General features: G+C 36.8%; 2 protein-coding genes and 1 non-coding gene across 6 annotated transcripts in view; all 3 read right to left on the reverse strand.

The window, feature by feature from the left end:
• The window catches only part of gyg2 (glycogenin 2), a 30,083-nt gene extending 14,398 nt beyond the window's left edge, over window positions 1-15,685 (reverse strand). The window contains exons 1-9 of one of the 2 annotated variants that reach the window (XM_060860858.1): window positions 15,425-15,685; window positions 13,700-13,841; window positions 12,429-12,603; window positions 10,935-11,097; window positions 10,639-10,765; window positions 10,101-10,368; window positions 8,384-8,548; window positions 5,537-5,677; window positions 4,165-4,304 (exon numbers count right to left, since the gene is read on the reverse strand). In XM_060860858.1, the coding sequence (XP_060716841.1) occupies window positions 4,179-4,304; window positions 5,537-5,677; window positions 8,384-8,548; window positions 10,101-10,368; window positions 10,639-10,765; window positions 10,935-11,097; window positions 12,429-12,603; window positions 13,700-13,841; window positions 15,425-15,431 (1,314 nt within the window). In that variant the 5' untranslated portion in view covers window positions 15,432-15,685 and the 3' untranslated portion in view covers window positions 4,165-4,178. Of the gene's footprint in view, window positions 1-846; window positions 4,305-5,536; window positions 5,678-8,383; window positions 8,549-10,100; window positions 10,369-10,638; window positions 10,766-10,934; window positions 11,098-12,428; window positions 12,604-13,699; window positions 13,842-15,424 lie in introns of those variants that run through there. The other variant, XM_060860857.1, reaches the window with a different exon arrangement.
• A 1,461-nt stretch (window positions 15,686-17,146) lies between these two features.
• The window catches only part of cd99 (CD99 molecule), a 29,276-nt gene continuing 25,071 nt past the window's right edge, over window positions 17,147-21,351 (reverse strand). For all 3 annotated transcript variants that reach the window (XM_060860191.1, XM_060860192.1, XM_060860193.1), the window contains 3 exons: window positions 20,598-20,714; window positions 19,768-19,821; window positions 17,147-19,077 (listed from right to left, as the gene is read on the reverse strand). In XM_060860191.1, the coding sequence (XP_060716174.1) occupies window positions 19,049-19,077; window positions 19,768-19,821; window positions 20,598-20,714 (200 nt within the window). In that variant the 3' untranslated portion in view covers window positions 17,147-19,048. The remainder of the gene's footprint in view (window positions 19,078-19,767; window positions 19,822-20,597; window positions 20,715-21,351) is intronic.
• Window positions 19,973-20,063, reverse strand: trnar-ucu (transfer RNA arginine (anticodon UCU)). The gene is given in 2 exon segments: window positions 19,973-20,008; window positions 20,027-20,063. It is a non-coding gene; the product is annotated as a tRNA-Arg (tRNA).

A 21,351-nucleotide genomic window follows, 5' to 3' on the forward strand; every position in this document is an offset into this window, starting at 1 on the left:
ACCCAAGTTGCCAAGGCAGCTTTGTACATTATATGGTCACATTCTTTGCTAGCTATGAGTGTTAGACATGGAATTACAGCCTAATTAGAATGTAAAATGTGGTGGTTTCTACCATAATTAAAGAGTTGGCTTAAATCATATCAAGTTCGATTGTATGTTTAGTAGAGACTGGGAATTAGCATGGTATGTTTGTGGATTTGACCCAACAAAATTGATCTGTGCTAGCAGAACACTTGCCCTGTATTTGGTTTGTAGTGTTCAAATGTAATGGGTTGCTAAGCTGAGTCAGAGATTTGCTTCCATCGTAACTTTCATAATGTTTTTTCCTTTATTTATCACTTCTTCACCAAATTAACCATCTTCATCCTTCAAGCTGAGCAACATTTGGACTTATTTGGTGACATGGTTGTGTGAAGGTCCATTTCAAGGTTTGCACAGTGTAAAATACAAACTCAGACATATGTACGGAAGTTGCCGTACAGCAGATGTGTTCTGAACGGAATGTGGATATGTTTTGCGTAGTATAGAAAATGATGGATGTTGACTCAAGCCATATGGAGGTACTTTAGGCTGTGTGGGAGCTTGGATTGTTTCTCATTTATCAGAGCTATTATAAGGATCAAAAAAACCCAATGACACTGGTGCTCCAGCAGGCTAGACCATGAAGACATAACAAATGCACAAAAACAATAATATTTGTTAACTCTGTTGCTACTGACGCTTGCAAAATTACTGGCACCTGTTCATGAGAACAAGTAAAAACGATTTTAAATGAGATTAAAATGAATGTAGCAATACTATTTGCAGATAAACTTAATAAAATACTCATTTTACAATTTTTGTATACATTTTAATTATCTAGCCATCTCTTTTAAAAGGGGAAAATAAAAGAAAACATACAGCAATTTTAATCTCAAAATATCACACTTTACATGTATTCATTCATTCAGGGTGCCAATAATTATGACATAGACATTGCAGGTTAACGGAAGCAGGAGTCTTGATTGACTGAGTAACTCAAGAAAAGAAAACACAATCTCATGATCTCATGAAAGAATCTGACTTGAAAAATAACAATAATAATTAATACAGTTACTGTACTCGTAATATCCTTAAGATTATTGTATAATTTTTCAGATAATTAGCCCAGAGGAGGATTTATGATTTTAGGTCACTAAACTTCTGTCCCTGAAACCTGATCCCAGCCCTGAGGGATTGGACATTTGTAATGTACATGTGGATATCAGAGAGCATGCTGGACAGATGTTAATCTCCCGGGACTCCTTTACCAAATTGACATCTGCTGTCCTCTTCAGTGTTTCTGTTTTTTTTTCACCGAGCATCTAGTTTTCAAAGCATGACTATGATCTTATCATAGCACATCAAGTGTATTTTGAAACACTTGCGTTTCTGACAGCTTGCACTGTCTGGATTTTTATTCTTCCAGGATTAGGAAAATGTCACAATGAGTGATGAAGAAGAAATATAGAAATATATTGAGTGGCAGATGTTGTAGGGTGTAAAAGTACACAGGTCATAGTAGGCAAACTTTTCATAGCCTTGTATGTGACAGACATACAATGTCAGGGAAATCCGGTGAATAATATTCATGCCTAAATATTTACAACAGGGACAAACAGCTTCGATTTATTGCCGCTACAAACAAACTAGAACTTACATAAATGATAATGACTTGGGCTATTTCCTATGTTTTGACTGAGTGTTTTGTTTTCAGTGATTATTTATATAGTCAATGGAGATTTATGAAAATACCAAACCAAACCAAACCTTTAAATAAAGTCAAACAAGATAAGTATCAAAAAATGTTTTGGATATCATCAGTAAGTAATAATCACACATGCTAAAAGAAAACAGTTTCAGGTCAGTTTGGAATTACTTTGTCATTATTTCCACATATCTCAAAGTATTTCAATGAAATAACTTGTTTGTTTTTTAACATTTAAACTTAATATCGAGTTATCCTGGTGGTATAATATCTTGAAATATGGAGTAAATGCAAAATAAATAAAAAAAAATATGTAAAAGAAAACAAGGTTGTGTGAGTTTCTGTTATGACATTGAATTTGATTATTTACCTATAAATATCCAACATATTTTAATCGTTGTCCATCCTAAATGACTTTTTCATATCGCAAACACACTTACACTTCACACTTCATCCATATATATAGTTAGATTAAAAAAAATGTAAATATATCCTTCCGGAAAGCTGTATATCAACAATTTTACATATTTATTTATTCAGGGTTTTTCATCCACAAATTTGTAGCATTAAATTATGTAGCTCATCCGCTGTGAATGTTCTTTGGCTCTAACATATCAGTATTAATACTTATAAAGCTGTGATTTAAAAATTCAGACAGAATAACTGCCTAAGCTGCTGTTACACCTTGTGACCAATCAGCTTTGAAAATTTAACGTGTGTGTGTGTGTGTGTGTGTGTGTGTGTGTGTGTGTGTGTGTGTGCATGCGTGCGTGCGTGCATGCGTGTGTGTGTGTGTGTGTGTGAGAGAGAGAGAGAGAGAGAGAGAGAGAGAGAGAGAGAGAGAGAGAGAGAGAGAGAGAGAGAGAGAGAGAGAGAGAGAGAGAGAGAGAGAGAGAGAGAGAGAGAGAGAGAGAGAGAGAGAGATTATGCTGAAATAAAAACATAGCACTCCTTTCTTAAACATGCAGTTTAAAGCTTGTGGGGCTCTAAATGAAATGAAATTAGGAATGACATCCACACCCAGGATCAACAGAAAATGATTTAGTTATATTAAGGGCAAAATACTATTTATAATCTAAAACAAGGGACGCATCCAAATGAACAAAAAATATGCCTCCATCTTGGAAGAATATCAAAGTTCAGTCAGGATGTTTATAGGTAGCATCTGTTAAAGTCTGCAGAGTTCATACAGGAAGACAAGCGAGTGTGTTGTTAACTTAGCAAATAGGCAGCAGCATGAGGATGTAGTTATGACTGTCATTAACTGCAAACCACCACCATGCAGAAGTAAACAGAAGCACTACTGTTACCATCCACAGTGCATGCTTTTATTTTAAATACATCTGACTCCTAATAAGCAATCCTCCAATCTGTCTGGAAGGCGTAAATTGCAGAAAGAGCTCCTCCTAGTGTACAAATAAGGTCCATTTTATCAGTGCTTCATAGAAAATTCTTTTCCAATATATAATATTTCATCTAACCTGTATAATAAGTGCTAAGAAAATGATGAATTTGAGTCCATCTGATGTTAAGCACTCAAGCACAAGCACTCTGATTGTGGACCTCTAAATCTCACAGGAACATAACGTAATAAACTGAAATAGAACATCTATCAGTATTTTAGTATTTCTGATTTAATGAGCAGTTGGATTATATTAAATCCACTAAATCTATATCAGATAAAGTAAAAAAACAAATGTTTCCCTTTTTTTTTTTATTTGCAACAGTAGGGTCCTGCCCTCTACCCCAATTTAGCAGGAATGAATCAGTGTTAAGTCTGTAATGGACTCAGAAATTATCCTGACCTATTAGCTCCTTAGGTGCACAATTCCACTGGACTATAAACTGTTGTACAAAGGTCATTATTTACATTTACACCCAACTGAGGATGAGTTTCACTTCTGAGACTTCCGTCACCTCAGTTTTGCTCATTAGAGATATATAGTAACTTTTACTTTTTTATTCTGTTTCTATACTTCTGTAAAGCTGCTTTGACGTGTTAAAATCACTATACAAATAAACTGAATTGAACTAAATTGTTCATCTGCCAATTCCTACCCACTACTGTAGCTAACTCCACTATATTGTATGATAGCTAGATCAGTTCAAACTGCTGCTCATGCTGTTACATAAAGCACCATAACACAATGCAATCTGCCTTCTTCCACAGACATGAGATCACAAACACCTATGATTGGCTGGTGTCACTCTGACTGACAGAGGAGAGAAAGTATCTTATCCCTTCCATTTAAAGAGCATGGCCAATTTTGCTCTATTCATTCCTGGTTCACAGACACTGTGGCACTGATGGCATTCAAACTCACAAACTCAATACAAAGCTTTTTTTCCTTGTGCCACTCATGAGCCCTTTTGATTAGCTATCGAGATGATATAATAGAGGTAGACATAGTGAAACAATAATGGACTTATTCACTCACACTCATAAAAAGTGTTAACTGAGAAATTGGTCGAGTTTTAGCCGGATGTTTTCGAAGGCATCTTTTCCCAGGTAATCAATCTGACCCTCTTCCCATCTCTTCCGATGCTCCAAATTCTCTTTTAAAGCCTCCAGTCTGGCCTGAAAATTTCAAATAAAAAAGTGTTTTAGTCCAAGGTGACATAAAGAAGAGATTGATCTATAGAATTCTGTAAGATGTAAGCTTGCCCTACAAAAAAAAAAAAATCTTTTTATCCATATCCCAGTGTGTTTAAATTATTCCTGTGGTTTTTGTGTATAGAAAATGTAAATTGATTCAATTACTCCAAACCATTTTAATTCATTCAATTAATAAAACATACTGAGATGTGCTGCGCTTGGAAAACAATCTGTGATGAATCAAAAATGTTGATCATTCATCATTTCAACAGCATGGCCAGAAGTGTTCGATTCCTCTTATACCACAGCAGGTTTTTGTTGTTGTTAGTAACAAATTAAGTAATTAAACATCTCATTCAACCCAGTCCATAAAAACGACTCAAAAAATGTCTAAATGTTACGTATCTGCCATACAAACCCCTACTTACTAATTTATTTTCAAACAATCAACACGATTGAATTCAACAGGTTTGGTGGGAAAAGAGAAAAAAGTAGCATAACTAGTTAGTTATATGAGTTAGTAGTTTGGCAGCTAGTTTTCTGTGAGTACTAGTTTAAATGTGATTTAGAATTCACTGAACTGGATTTAAATCGATATGAATTCAGGATATAAATCCATGTATAGTAAAATAACCCACATTCACTTTACATGTAAAACACGTTCAATGCTAATGCTAATGCCAATGCTACTGTATCTCCAGAGCTAGTTCGTTTTAGCATTGCAGCTTAAGCTAAGTTTACACATTGTTTACTTTTCAGTATGTTTCACCAGTTAGTTTTTACTCCCTAACCAACTGGGTTACTGTTACTGTTTCAGCTAATGATTTATGTTAGTCATGTGCTTTCTTTTCTTTCTTTTTTTTAATGAATCAGTCACGTAAACATCAGATACAAAAAAAAACCTCGGTTTTTTTTTTCTCTGGAAAAATACTAGATGGACTGAGGCAGCCAAGAAATAGCTTTTTTTTTTTTTTTTTTTTTACCAACAGATGGCAGTAGAAGAATTGATTTCAATAAATCTCTACTCTTGAGTTTAAACAAGCAAAGGAAAATCTTTGAGGTTTCCAGTTCCAGTGGAAAAAAATGTCCTCATTTACTTATGTACATCTAAAAATAAGTCCTTATTGGTCTGCAAAACCTCAAAGCCAAAATGGCTGGCAATCTGAGAGCAATAAATTCTTCCACTTTTCATTCGACTTTCTTGAAAAACCTACAGTGTCTGATGAGGCTTCCATGAGGACACATTCTGCTCCTGAGACTTCTTCTTCCTGTTTTTGTTCAGCTGGTGGTTCCTGATACTCAGATTTTTCCAGATCTTCAGGATCAGCAGCAGATACCATATCAGGATTAGAGCACTGTGTTTCGGGCAACAAAATAAGAACATCTCAATAACACTGACAGATTAGACATGCACTGAATTAGATCTGAATCTGAATTGCTTGTTTGGTGAATTGTAAAATAAATTTGCAAGGCTGCTTAAAATATAAAATATAATAGAATATATTATAGAGTGTTATAGAGTGTTCCGTGCTCTGGTTTAAAACTTTCTCAGGATTATGTCATGTGAATTAATACTTGACAGTGAAACATACTCTTCAGTTTGGTTTACTAACTCTGTCTATGTATAAAGGGCTGATGTGTTTTTCACAAGGCGTGTCTAAATTCTTCACCAGTGAGTTGAAGAATGCCCGAGGGTTTACTGCTGATCTCCAAGATGGAGTCAATTTATTATGAGTCAGAGAGAGAGAGAGAGAAAGAGAGAGAGAGAGAGACCTGGTTGCTGCCCAAATTTCCCCTTGGCTAAAAGATTCTAAAGCCGTTTAAATATGTTTCTCAAAAAACAAAAAAAAAATCCCTGCTGCATTTAAAAACTATAAATTCTGTCCATCTCGTCAATTTAAAAAATCAGAGTATGACAAATTACCAAACAGAGCAATTATATATACTGTATATAGTATATAGAATAGTCTTTTTCATATATAAACTTATTTAATGCTGCCTATTCTTATTCTTTGTGTTACTCATTCTATCCCCCTATCCCCGGCTTAGTGTAACTGATATATAATTGATTTATTGATATATAAATAACAGTAGATTATGGTTCAGTTCCTGCAGATCGGTTATTCGTACTATGACACTGTGGAATACATGAATCTGATTGGACAGAAGGTGAAGGTGATCAATTTTTCTCAAACAGCAGTTCAAGCCAAGAGGCTTTTATTGTCATTTCGACCCTATGAGCTGATGCAGTATACTGTGAAATGAAACAACGTTCCTCCAGGACCCCGGTGCTACATAATGACACAGAGCTGCATAAGACAACACAGAACTAAGGGCTAAAAAGAAAAATTTGTGCAACCCTGTGCTAACAGATCTGATAGTAGTCTAAGAGAAAAGTATAAGAGAAATAACCACTACTGGAAATGGTATCAGTGGACCTCAGGGTGGTGTAAGTAATACTACTCCACACACTCAGGTAGTTGATTATTTTTCTTGAATTTTTTGTGTTATTCCTTGCTTATGTTGTACTTTGTATGGTTGTGTATGTTAAAAATAAAAGTCTTAATCCTTTATTTATATAAAGTGTTCTGAGATTATAAACTTGAAAAGGTGATCAAGATTACTGGACCCGAGATTAAACAGACTAAAGGTTTTATTTGGCCAACGGCCTATGATGTGACCGTAGAGAATTTTATCTTTACCGTGAAAAACATTCAGGGCACGAGGAAGATGTTCTTTGATAAAATTATAGCCCTGATGCCAAATGTCCTCCAGTTAGCAAAAAAAATGAAAAATTGCAATTCCTTTTTGAAGAGGAGCACGATGCAACGTCTGCGACTTCATTTGTCACAGTGTGTCACAGCCCGAGGGTCATTGCAGAGCTAATATTGTTGCTGGAGAGTCTTTCACATAAAGCAAGCCCATTATTGCTCTGGCTGATGAGTTCCATTCTCACCCTTGAGTCATTCTCGAATTTTTTTTGATGGATTTTTTTTATGTGTGTGTGTGTGTGTGTGTGTTTGTGAGTGCGTGCAGTTGCATTTACTAGGGATGCATCGATACCAATTCCAATAATATATTAGTAGATATCATAGATTCCATGGTAAATTACTCATGCTTAGATACCCACAACCACGTGACACTGTGTGATGTAGGCCAAGTGTACACAGCTACACTAATGATATGACATGATAGTGATCTGGAAATATTTCATGATCAATAATAGCAAAACCACTTTGCTAAAACATTAAGCGGAGGAACTGAATAAATTGTCAAAACCGATAAATCGTTGAAACTGATAAATTGTCGAAACCATGAAACTGCATTCAGTGCTAGCAACACAAATCTAGGTGAGAATCTCTACAAACAAGACCAAAGAGAGAGCAAATACCCAATCTTACCTAGTATGTTGTTCTTGATAATCTGCTCTAATCATAATAATATTAATAAGAAGACAAGGAATTCTAACACAATTCTGAAACAATAACATGCTTTACAACACTATTTAAAGCTAAAGCTAGCTGATACACATCATTTAAAAGAAATTGAAAAAATGAGACTAGTAACCAAAGTGTGTGAACACATAAACACACATATACGCTTGTAAGGATTGGTAGGCATGGATGTAACAGTGCTTGATATACATGTACTGTATAGTGGGTTAAGGGCATTGTTAAAGGCCTGGTGCTTGAACCCCTGTCCCTCTGATCAGTAACCCAGAACCTTAAACGTTGAGCTTGTAGTAAGTCTGAATTCTTATTTTAAGTACATGCTGGATGCTTGAACTGAACTGAAATGCAGATTCAGAGAGTGATTTCAGAACTCAATGCTCTCTAATTTTTAATCTACATTAGGGAAGCAACCAAAAGATCATAAGTTTAAATCTAGGAACTGACAGAGCTGAAGTGCCACTATTTGGTCCTTGAGATACATTTTTAACTGCTCGCATATATACAGTACAGTACGCCTGAGTCGGATTCTCACTTGAATGTCGTTTTGCATAAAAGAGTACTCCATTTGAATAAGTGTAAATGTAAACAGCTCAAAAAAACAGCTCTCACCGTCTCCTCCAGCTGATGACATGTACTTGAGCTTGCCGCATTCAACGTCAGCTTCCCGAGTGATTCACTAGGTATTTTCTCTTCTCTCTCCTCAGCCTGAGAGACTGATTCACAACGGTGAGGATGAGGAGGAGCGGTGGGTGATGTTGCAGAGGGTGGTGACCTCTAGAGCAAAAAACACAAACAACAAACAAGTAAGCAGAGATCTACCTCCACATGTCCAGAAATGGACTCTGACCCTGTCTTGTGTGTTAAAGCATGCTGAGCAAATATATATGCAAAGCTCATACATGTTCTGTGAGCTGTAATGTGGACTGTGGACTGTAATGTAAATCGGACTGTAATGTAAATCAGAGCTCTGATTCAATTAAATTTAAAAATTTCAGAAAGAAAGCCCTTTCATAAGTAACCAAGCATCTATATATAATTCTGTATATTATTATTACTATTATTATTATTATTATTATTATTATTATTCATTCATTCATTTTCTACCGCTTATCTGAAGTACCTGGGGTCACGGGGAGCCTGTGCCTATCTCAGGCATCATCGGGCATCAAGGCAGGATACACCCTGGAGAGAGTGCCAACCCATCGCAGGGCACACACACTCTCATTCACTCACGCAATCACACACTACGGACAATTTTCCAGAGATGCCAATCAACCTACCATGCATGTCTTTGGACCGGGGGAGGAAACCGGAGTACCCGGAGGAAACCCCCGAGGCACGGGGAGAACATGCAAACTCCACACACACAAGGTGGAGGCGGGAATCGAACCCCCAACCCTGCAGGTGTGAGGCGAACGTGCTAACCACTAAGCCACCGTGACCCCCACATTATGATTATTATTATTATTATTATTATTATTATTATTATTATTGTTTTGTTGTTGTAGTTGTTGTCTTTATACTATGAAAGGATAAAACACTAAGGGGTGTGCTGTCATAGGAAATTAATGACAAATTTCAAAAGCATGTCCTGAGGTATTTTTTTTCTCTTATACCAATTTACCAACAGTCAATAACATTATTCTCAATTTCAAATTACATTTCATGTGGTCAAATATCCAGGAGTTGTTGTTATCGCTTATCTTATAGCAACTACTGTATAAACCCCAGTCACTAGTCTCTCTTTTTTCTCTTGTTACTAAGAAAGTCTGTTTGGAAGATTTGTTTAAAAATGTTACAGTTACAAAATTCTGAAACTGCAGAATCCTTCCAAAATTGCTAAAGAAACATCTCCTTACAAAAATAAAACCATACTAGTCCACCATACTAGTCCCAAGTCCCTGTTACAGAAAATAAGTGGACACCTTCTGAGCAATCAGAATCAAGTATTCAACAGTACTTAGTGTTTAAACATTTAATACATTTTATTTTTTTATATTTTCTATGTGCCTTGATGCCCGATGACGCCTGAGATGGCACAGGCTCCCCGTGACCCGAGGTAGTTCGGATAAGCGGTAGAAAATGAATGAATGAATGAATGAATGATTGAATATTTTCTCACTCACTTTCTTATTTCTTAAACCCCCGAGGCACGGGGAGAACATGCAAACTCCACACACACAAGGCGGAGGCGGAAATCGAACCCCCAACCCTGGAGGTGTGAGGCGAACGTGCTAACCAGTAAGCCACCGTGCCCCCATGAATATTTTCTATGTTGTGAAAATAGATATGATATACTGTATCTGAAGCACAACTGTGGACTTACATGAGGCAAAGTGGCTACATGGGTGAAACACGGTGCGTCCGCTAACATTTCCAGCTGCTCAACCGGTTCAGCATCCTGGAGCTCATAAGACACATTTACACGTGTTTTTGTGTGACTGTAGTACTCTGCCCACCATAGATTAACAAATTTCTCCAAGTTCCTGTTGGAATCCCACTGAGCAACATCAGTGGACGGTTGCTGCTTGTGTGAAACATGCCAAGGCTTGTTCTTTCCCAAGAAGTGGACGATCCTTGCTTGATGGCCATACCTGCATACAGTATACAATGAGACCGATGGAAATGAACTGAATTTAAGGGAACACTCAAGTGTTTTCAACATAATATCTTCATTTTCTTTTTTCTACAAACTTCCATTGGATTGTACTGATTTTTTTTCACTAAAAGGAAACACGTTGAAATTCTTTTCTATGGTATTCTAAAAATGCTTGAAAATCCCTTTAAGATATCCTTGAGTATTTTTGATATTTTGCTTTTGCAGCCAGAGAAGATGGTTCTTGATCATTCTGTTGAGTACGTACTTGTGGAAAGCTGGTAAATAAGTGTAGATTGCATTGACACTGAGGTTGTAAATGAACGGTAGATGCTTATTGATGTCGTTTATTGCCCAGTCACTGAAAAACGTGTTTAAAATTCCCTGGTCACCTCCTAAAAACAAACAACAAGAAAACATAAGATTAAAACAGCACTTGTGACTTAATGGGTTTTTAAAGTTTCTCAACATTAAACTCGTAAATAGCCCTAAGCATGAAATATCAATCGCTCCTTTATCTAACCCTAACCCTAACCCTGCTTTTCTTTTTCTCCTCACCCTCACCATCAAAGCTGCCACACATCCTGCCGTGATCCAGCAGGCGTGAGTGGGTCTCCAGTGACGGTCTGAATACAAACACGCCAGAGTTGAAGCAGTCGGGCCAACCTGGATCTGGAGCCGCCGAGAGCTCCTCTCGCTCAAACAACTCATCCACATTACACAGCACCTGCAAGAACATGCATCCAGGATGTACTTCAGTCAAATCGGTCAAAAGATGTTGATTTATTTTCTATAATAATAGCAGATTCTGAGAGTAGTTAAAACTGCAAATCACCAGTTTGTATCAATGAGTTCATTTTAATTATTTATTTCCAATGGCGTAAGTTTGATTTTGACCTTGGTGGGGACATAATTTATTTGACATTGGTGGGGACATAATTTATTTGACATTGGTGGGGACATAATTTATTTGACATTGGTGGGGACATAATTTATTTGACATTGGTGGGGACAACATTCCCCGTATTTTGTGCATAAAACTGTTGTTATAAGAATACGTTCTTACTCACATACCGGTAGCCTGAATAATCACGTTGCATATTGCTTCATACAACGGAATATAGCTGCAGCCTCCGACCTCAACACATTAGCGAGAAAGACAAAGCCAATCAAACAGCGACGTGGGTTACAGAGGCAGGACACAAAAAAGGCAAAGGTCAATCCTTTTAGAGAGGTGAGTTACAGAGGCGGGATTCATTGCAGGGGGTAAATCTGTTAAATGTTTGTGTTCCACAAGTTGCGCTATTTTTTACAGAACGCTGTTGTAAAATATTTTTTATCTTATTTAATGATTCCTGGATAAATGTTAAATGAAATAAGTAAAAAAGCACAAGACACAGACGGACATCAGTGGTTATGTATAAATATATATATATATAGGCTTGGTCGAATTATTGCTAGGGACAATTGAGTGTTCCCTGGATATTGGTAGGGACATGTCCCTACCATCCCTACCCAAATCGATGCACTTGTTTATTTCTATAGTAACAACTTTTTTTTCTGGTCCATAGGCTTTGAACACACGTCTCTCTACTGTATTTGTTCTGTTGGCAAAGGAAACATGTTTGGGATATTACATATATTCATTATCGATTTCCATGTCGCACTTCGTATCTCTTTCGTACAAACGCTGCTGTGTAAATGACCCTTTATTTCAGATCATTTGCACTGGGGGCACATTTACATTTATGCCATTTGGCAGACGCCCTTTTCCAGAGCGACTTTTATTTGTATCTCATTTTATACAACTGAGCAATTGAGAATTAAGGGCCTTGCTCAGGGGCCCAGCAGTGGCAGTTGGTGGACTTGGGATTTGAACTCACAAGACTTTCAGACCTAAGGTCCAGACCTTAACCACTATGGTACCACATCCCCATAGTCGTCACCATAAATCACTGATCCATGTCAATCACCTTAAAAAAAAATGTTCACATGGTCCAAACACAATGATGCAAAATATAGATGCTCATTAAAAGTTATTTCCTACTAACTACTCACAAGTGTATCAGCATCCAGGAACACACATTTGGTGTACTGTATAAGCGTCCAGCAGTGAAGCTTGGTAAATGTGACGCCCAGGTCTGGACGTCCTAGCCAGAAGAGATGAGTCCTGTCCCTGCTGTCCAACATGTCCACCACTATAACCTCATCAAACACGTCTTCCAAAGACAAACTGGAGACATATACAAGACAGCAGCTGCACGTGAATCATTTAAATCATCCGGAACAAGTCCGTGGCATATTAAATAATAAAGTGACAGTTCCACTTTTAGGAAGCAATAAAAGGCGCGTGTGTTTACGCACATCAAGGAATCGAGTTTGAAAAAATCTGCAAATCAGAAACGTACAAAAAAATTACGCATATTAAGAGCTAGATTGTTGGGACTGTTAATAATCTAGGTATGAACTTTTCTTGTAAAGATATAGAGGTGTTTGACTCAAGGGGATTTTTCTAGGATTCTATAGATATTTTATAGAATATTCAACACCTGGAATCTACTTGTTGAGATGTTGTATAACATTTAAAGACTACATAAAGTTCCCTGTAAAGAATTTGTTGTTTCAATAAGGCTTCTACTCGGATGCTTACTGTAAAAGGTTCTTCTACTTTAAAGAGCGAATGACAAAATAGGTAAAGTGCAGCTTATTATTTATTTCCTTTTTTTTTTTTAAATATCCCTCCTTGGTCTAATATTTTGTGATGAAAAAAGCCTTCACAAATAACATTTGTCAAATGTTTGAGTTCCAACACTTTCTGCCAAAAAATACTCTGGTATTTACAAAAACACATATTAATGAAGACTTAATGAAGGAGGAGTGAATCCTTTAATTTTGGTCTAGATTAAAGATTTGCTCTAGATTATAATTGCATCTTTCAGTTATACTTTTACGGCACTTAAACTTTTAACATAAACACTGCAGGACTTTGCACATGCATGTCTTCTGTGTGTCCACTGCACACTGTACACTTAAACAATGCACATTTGGATTCTTGTATTTTGCTCTAAAAGTCATTCTGGCATTTTGTAAATTTGTAATTTATGTCTTTTGTCACTTTGTTTCTTTCCTCACCTCCTTATAACTTATGCCATAGGCTGCTGGGAGGATTCACGTAGTAAGAATATGATTGTATGGTGTAACATATGTACATATGATAATAAACTCTTAAATCTTGAAAGAAAGCTAGCAGGTTCCTTGTTAACCATGTTAATCACAAATGATTCTAGTTTGATCTGTCCTTTAGTAATGAAGTAGCCATTTTCACCTACCATGTCTCTCTGCTAATGTTGGGAGAAACCATAACCACCAGTTTTCGAGTTGTTCCATGCCTTCGCAAGCACTTGCCCACCACTAGACTCCCCATGCTGTAGGCGTCACTAGTAGCCAGTGTCACAAAGGCCTGTTTAGCCTCTAATACAGAATGACAGACAAGAAAGTATTTGACAAGACGTGAAAAGGTTAAATCTGGAGAAGATGGAGAGATCCTCAGCTCAGATGGTGGAACACAACATTCAAACCCCAGATACTCCACATGCTGGGCTTTCTGGAAGAGTGGTTCATTGTAAATGTTTCTTTGGTCCGATGCAACCATAATTTAATTTATTAGCCTTGAAACGGGGGGTCACAGTGGCTTAGTATGTAGCACGTTCGCCTCACAACTCCATGGTTGGGGGTTCGATTCCCACCTCCACCTTGTGTGTGTGGAGTTTGCATGTTCTCCCTGTGCCTCGAGGGGTTTCCTCCGGGTACTCCGGTTTCCTCCCCTGGTCCAAAGACATGCATGGTAGGTTGATTGGCATCTCTGGAAAATTGTCCCTAGTGTGTGATTGCATGAGTGAATGAGAGTGTGTGTGTGTGCCCTGTGATGGGTTGGCACTCCGTCCAGGGTGTATCCTACCTTGATGCCCGATGAAGCCTGAGATAACCGCCCCGTAACCCGAGGTAGTTCGGATAAGTGGTAAAAAGTGAGTGAGTGAGGCCTTGCAACAAAGCTTTAATCACTCACTCACTCACTCACTCACTCACTCATCTTCTACCGCTTATCCGAACTACCTCGGGTCACGGGGAGCCTGTGCCTATCTCAGGCTTCATCGGGCATCAAGGTAGGATACCCTGGAGGTGTGAGGCAAACGTGCTAACCACTAAGCCACCGTGCCCCCCCTTCAGGTATTTATGATTAATTTAGGTATGTTCTCTAACAATTTTGGTCATGATGCAAGTTTTAGTATTTTAACCTAATTGTCAAATCAACTGCCTCATGTGTCTAAATTCCAAACAGCCTAATTAACAAGTTACATTTTATTTTGTTCTCTGAGCTACACAATTAATGATCCGGATAGAATATCGTAGTGTTCAGAGCTTGAGTATTTTCTCCATCTGTCTCTCATACCAGATGGATCACTGGAGAGAAATGACAATAAGTCAGCACTACATTGTCCAAGTCTGGACAGCCAGTGCTATAGCCTAATAATACAAAGTGTTCTTTGATGGGAGCTTGATGAGTCCGAAGCCATCGGAAATTTGATTAATGGCAGCGTTGTCTCTCTGACCTTCTCTCCACCAGACCAAAGAAACAGATGGCTGCTACATGAATGAAATGTCACCATATACTGAATGGCAATCAAGGTCATAATAACTGAAGTGCTGTGTTGCCATGCAGACTGAAAACTAATATTGTAGTTCATGCTTTTGATAAGAAGAGTTTATTCAGTAGATTTTATAAAGGGTGCTAATTAAATAGACTGGGTTTGCATTAGTGTCTGTGAGTTTGGAGTAGTTACAATGGAAATATTCTTTTTTAAAAAAAAAATACAGTTTTTTTAATATAATGTAAGACTTAGGTTCTAGATACTGAATACATGTAGTACATATACAAGGCTTTTGGTATAACAGAATATATGGAATAATAGTCTTTTTTCTCTGTACTACCATTTCTTATTTTCTGATCAGAAAAATGAAATGTAAATCATTTTTATAGTGAGTCATGCCCTTACCTGACATTTTCTATCTTGTTTTTTTTGTTTGTTTTTTTGCCTTATGCTTTCTGCTGTCTTTTAAACTGGAAGCAAATTCAGGCCACGAAATCCAGCATGGAAATACGTTCTGTTTATAGCCGGCCGCTGTGCCAAAGACTGATACCGTCACTCTGTGTCGCTCTGCGTTCTCCAAGAATCAAGCTGACTGGCTATATCTAGAAATCACTTCTATAGCCAAGGCTACAGAGCTTATGCCCTGTGTGGTGTGAAGCAAACTGAAACTCAGTTAGACATGTCAGTTAGACATGTTAAACAAAAGTTCAGTGTGGACTCTGGGTCATGAGACTTTGGTCATTTAACTGTGCCACCACAGTTGGCATGGCAACCTGCAGGAATTCAAATATAAGCTTTAGAATGTATTCATGTAAGAACATTTCTGCCTTTAAGCTTTACAGAGTTCCTACAAATGGTCACATGGGCATATCAGTACATTTATGGTATTATCCAGGACGTCTTACAGAAGTGCTTTTAAAGTTTCTATAAATGAATACATTGATGCTGGTTCACTAATTCGCGGACTAAGTATATTGTCTGTCTAAAACTCGACTAGGATTAAATATAGCAAGAAGAATTCATTTTTTTAAGTATTTGGAGACAAGGTAAGTCTTCACACGTCGTAAGAATGAAGACTCAGAGGTGACTCAGATCTTCAGACATCTAGAGGAACTTCTACTTCTACATTGCACCACCTAAAGTACAAGCCAGAACAGAGAAGAGTCTTGATGTGAACCTTTAATTATATGTATTAGTAGGATAGATTTCCAAATCAACTGACTAAGGGACTGAGCGTAAGCAGCTTTATAGTAAGGCTAATATCAGTAAATAGTCAGCAATATGGTGGTTTTATGCAGCACCCTGATGGACTTCTTGGGAAAAGTCTCCCAAAGACTTATCTTCACTTATATACAAAGGCCTAACTTTTACTCTTACAATTTAATTTTTCAATTCATTAAACAATATAACGCTGTGCCAAAGACTGATACCGTCACTCTGTTTCGCTCTGCGTTCTCCAAGAATCAAGCTGACTGGCTATATCTAGAAATCACTTCTATAGCCAAGGCTTAGTGGTTAGCACGTTCGCCTCACACCTCCAGGGTTGGGGGTTCAATTCCCGCCTCTGCCTTGTGTGAGTTTGCATGTTCTCCCTGTGCCTCGGGGGTTTCCTCCGGGTACTCCGGTTTCCTCCACCGGTCCAAAGACATGCATGGTAGGTTGATTGGCATCTCTGGGAAATTGTCCGTAGTGTGTGATTGTGTGAGTGAATGAGAGTGTGTGTGTGCCCTGTGATGGGTTGGCACTCCGTCCAGGGTGTATCCTGCCTTGATGCCCGATGACGCCTGAGATAGGCACAGGCTCCCCGTGACCCGAGGTAGTTCGGATAAGCGGTAGAAGATGAATGAATGAATGAATGAATGAATGAATGAATGAACAATATAACAATACTTTTTTACCCATTTATAGTCGAATTTAATATCCTCACCAACCTCTCTTTGTTCTTTCATTAAGTTAACCAGACAAAAACTGACAACAGAGACTCCTTCCACAAATGATAAATAAATATCTCCACACAGGAAACTGCAATGTATTAAAGATGATATTTATATTTTGCATTGAAATGTAAGATTTGTAGTTTGTTTATTAGACACACATCTCTGTGTTAGCTTTAATATAAACCCAAGGTTCGACATCTCAATAAAGTCAATGGACTTTCTCATGTTTATTCTTTATTCACTCAACCAGGCACATAAATAACACAACTGTTCAGATGTTTAGTCTTCTTGATAACAATTTGTACAATTAAAGCATAATTGGTGACAAAAGCTACATGACTATTAGAATATTTACACAAGAAAAAAAGTGTAAAAATACAAATTGTATGCAGCTCGCTCATTAAACACTATTGTTAGTGCTAGTTTTCAAAGTGAACAGCATGGGACAAAAACTTAAAGCATCTTAAAAGTACTTTTGTATTAAAAGAAAGAAAGAAAGAAAGAAAGAAAGAAAGAAAGAAAGAAAGAAAGAAAGAAAGAGAAAAGAAAGAGAGAAAGACAAACAGCTTTCTTGAACCCAGTGTCATAAGGCTGACCTAAACATGAACATGTCATCAGAACATGTCATGTCCAGTCATGTAACTGTGATCAAACGTAACGTAACATATAACCGTTAACGATCGATGTTATAACGTTTAACGTCACACGTACACGCTAGTTATCATAAGTTCTGTGAAAAAAGTTACAGCAATCACAGAACCTGTGAAACAGTCCTACGATTGACATGACATCACTAATCACTATGTAATCAGGATGTGCTTTATTGCAAATGTTGTGTTAAGCACGTTGTGATACTGACGCTTTAAATATAAATTAAACATGCCCTAAAATGAACAGGTGTTTATTCATGATATATAACAGTACATCTCTGGCAGTAGTTCTGCCTTTAACATATTTTTATTTATATTTATTTGAATGCATGTTTTTTTGATATGTAAATCGCCCATTTAATCAACATAAATGGAAGGTCTCCAGTGTCAGAGCTTTATTAACACATACAGTAGGAGTCCAACACATTGCTTTCTGCTTTTGGTTCATTCTGTTTCTTTGGAAAATAAATCTGCTCCACGGCAAAAGTTCATAATGATAAGGTGATGGTTTTATTGCTGGACATAAAGCACTTCGATAGAAAATGTGGTACATCAGTCATAAAAGGTTCGGACCAAACATTCATGGCGTTGCTTACGTTTAGCTCTGGATTGTGTCAGTCTTATGATGCATGGTTCAAGCTAAGTAAATGAAAGAAATGAAACAAAAATACTGACATCTACAGCAATATGTCTTACTTTACAGCATGAAACATAAAATCCATCCATATCATCAATTAAATAGGAAGGTCCATAAAGTAAAGGCAGCATTTAGTCATCATACACTGAGATAACAAGCGTCATAATATGTGCACACACACACACACACACAAAACACAACACTTAACAAAATCACTCATTCTTTCCATTCTAGAATTTTTTCTAGAGTAATTTAAATAGAGTAATACCTCTAAGTCAAAGCGGTCTGAGTGTTTTTAAAATCAGAGTGTCTAATTGTAAAAGGAATGCTGCTTAAAGTGAATCAGATTACCAAACAAACAGCTAGTTAGATAGTTGGTTTGGATACAAAAACATCGGTGTAATGAAATAAGCAGTAAAGTTGTACCAGATCACTGAAGCCCTTTCTACAGAACCATAATAAAAGCCAGAAATCATTTCTTCAGCATGTTTGTTTGCTTACTGAGCAAATTTGTGTTTCCTATACAGTAAAAAAAGTGAAAGATTAAAAGCGACTAATTTGTCTGAAAGAAAATAATCATTGCTCGTTAGCATGTGAAGACACGTCAAACAAAATTCTGCAATAATCACAATCTTCATCAGAGAAAAAAAGACTGGACTAATTTACATAACTAACAAGCAAGAAACAAACACAAAATAAAAACAGCCAAATCACAAACTATAACACATTAAAGAAGATTAACATGATTATACACATCCTCTTTGGGCCACAGTTGTTCTGTAGGTATGTGCCGCTCCATCAGGAGTTAGGACGATCGGAGGAGGTTGCTAAAGGCTGCAGACGAAACAAAGCCGTTAAAGTGGAATTAGCATGTGAAAGGTTTGAATGGTTTTGATCTCATTAACACAAGAACAGACTTTACATTTTAAGTGTGTATGTTCAAATCCTAACAGACTCATTTTAGGGGGGGGGGGGTTTGTAATTTGTAAACCTTTGCAATTGTATTTGAAACAAAAAAGAATTAAGTCCAATCGAACTACTTACTAAGTGTAAATCCCCATTTTGGGGAAAGAAAATCTTTGAAATTAAACTGCATTAAATACACATTGAGTGTCTATCTATCTATCTATCTATCTATCTATCTATGTTTGTATATATTTATTTATTGTTTGTTTGTTTGTTTTTGTTTTTTTAGTGGCAGTTATGCAGGTTTTTGAGTTTACCTAGTTTTTAAAGCTTGAAGTATCTTTTTTTTTTTTTTTTTTAATAAATATGTACCTTTAATTTCTTTTGTTGTTAAAGTGTTAAATTATACAAATTTCGATAAAGAAATATTTACCATGCTTATTTTGTAACAGTACAATATATAATATACATATGACATAATAATAATAATATACATGTAATAATACAATATGACAACATTCATTTGAAGGGATTTAAAACTGTGATTCAAATTAATATTAAATAATTAATATTAATAATTAAAGCCGTCCTATGATAAACATGTTTAATACAGCTTACCTTGTGGATCAGACTGCGTGCCAGATTGGTTTCTACCACTCTCTGGGTCAGTCCCTACACACACACACACACACACAGAGAGAGAGAGAAAGAAAGATAAATAAATAAATAAATAAATAAATAAATAAAGGGGATTTTCAGAGCCTGCCACATGAACCCTCACCCTCATTAACCCAAATTTTATGCAATACTTAATTAAAAACCGCGACTCTGGTGGGACTCGAACCCACAACCTTTGAATCACTTCACTAAGCGTTACTAGAAGTCCAATGCGCTATCCATTGCGCCACAGAGCCACTTGTTGAGGTTGCGGCTTTACGGGCTTTTTGTAACTCGACACACCGCTGGCAGCTGGCTGCTGTAATGACACGATTTCGCCTCTAGGGGCAGTGCAGCACATAACGCCTGCAATAAAACACACTACACTTCCCAGCGATTTTTTACTTAAACAAAAAAAAAAAGGTCCATAATGAAATTGACTAAAATCTTGTCTGAACAAAACCAAACCTGAAAGCCTTTGGCCTTCAAACATTCTTTAAAAATGTATAACTGAATTATATCTGGTAATGAAGATTTATATAACATTTAAAAAATGTGATTCAGTCATTTTAATAACTAATTTTAATATCTTCACTCATAATATTATACAGGACTATATATATATATATATATATATATATATATATATATATATACGTATATATATATATAACTCTCAAGGTTATGCATAACGAAGTGCAGTTAAGAAGGTCTTGGAAAACAGCATTTCTAAGTGTTTTCTTCTTTATTTGGGCCTAAGGGTGTGCAAACTTTTTTTTGCAGTCACTCACCTCCTTGCACCTTAAAGCAGAGCTTCTTCTTCTGGTAAGCAAAATAGCTGGAGGCAGCTCCAAAAATGGCGACTGCCACAGCGCTGATGATGCCCGCCATCTGGCCACCTTCAGCCGCTGTGTGTCAAACAAGGACAGGGTTAAAGAAAAAAACTCACAAATTAGACCTTGGGAGAAGGCAGAAGAGTTCTTCAGCTAAACACTGAACCTCTACTGATAACTAGTTCGATACATGAAAAAAAACTCGGGTATAAAATAAAGCAGATAAATCTACCAGAATTGTTGGTATTGAAATATCAGCAACATTGGTAGTTTTGGTCATCCATGATTTTATAAATATTCAAATTACTTAGAGTCCTGGTTGAAAGCAAGTGATATTGGTGAACTTCCTAGGACCTTAAGAACCATTGAACTTTATTTTTATATGCCAACAGTACCAAGCTGACCTAAGTCATAAGAAGATGTCATCAGAACGTCATGTCCAGTCATGTAACTGTGATCAGACGTACAGTAACATATAACCATAACGATCGATGTTATAACTTTTAACGTCACACATGTACAAGCTAATTAGCATAATTTCTGTGAAAAAAGTTACAGCAATCATAGAACCTGTGACACAGTGCTACTATTGACATGGCATCACTAATCACTATTTAGTCAGGACCTTAAGAACCATTGAACCTACTTTATTTTTTATATGCAAACAGTACCAAAGTCTAACAGGAGATATTTTTGAAGAACCTTAAGAACC

The sequence above is a fragment of the Tachysurus vachellii genome, chromosome 24 (genome assembly GCF_030014155.1).
Source record: "Tachysurus vachellii isolate PV-2020 chromosome 24, HZAU_Pvac_v1, whole genome shotgun sequence".
Taxonomy (NCBI): Eukaryota; Metazoa; Chordata; class Actinopteri; order Siluriformes; family Bagridae; genus Tachysurus; species Tachysurus vachellii.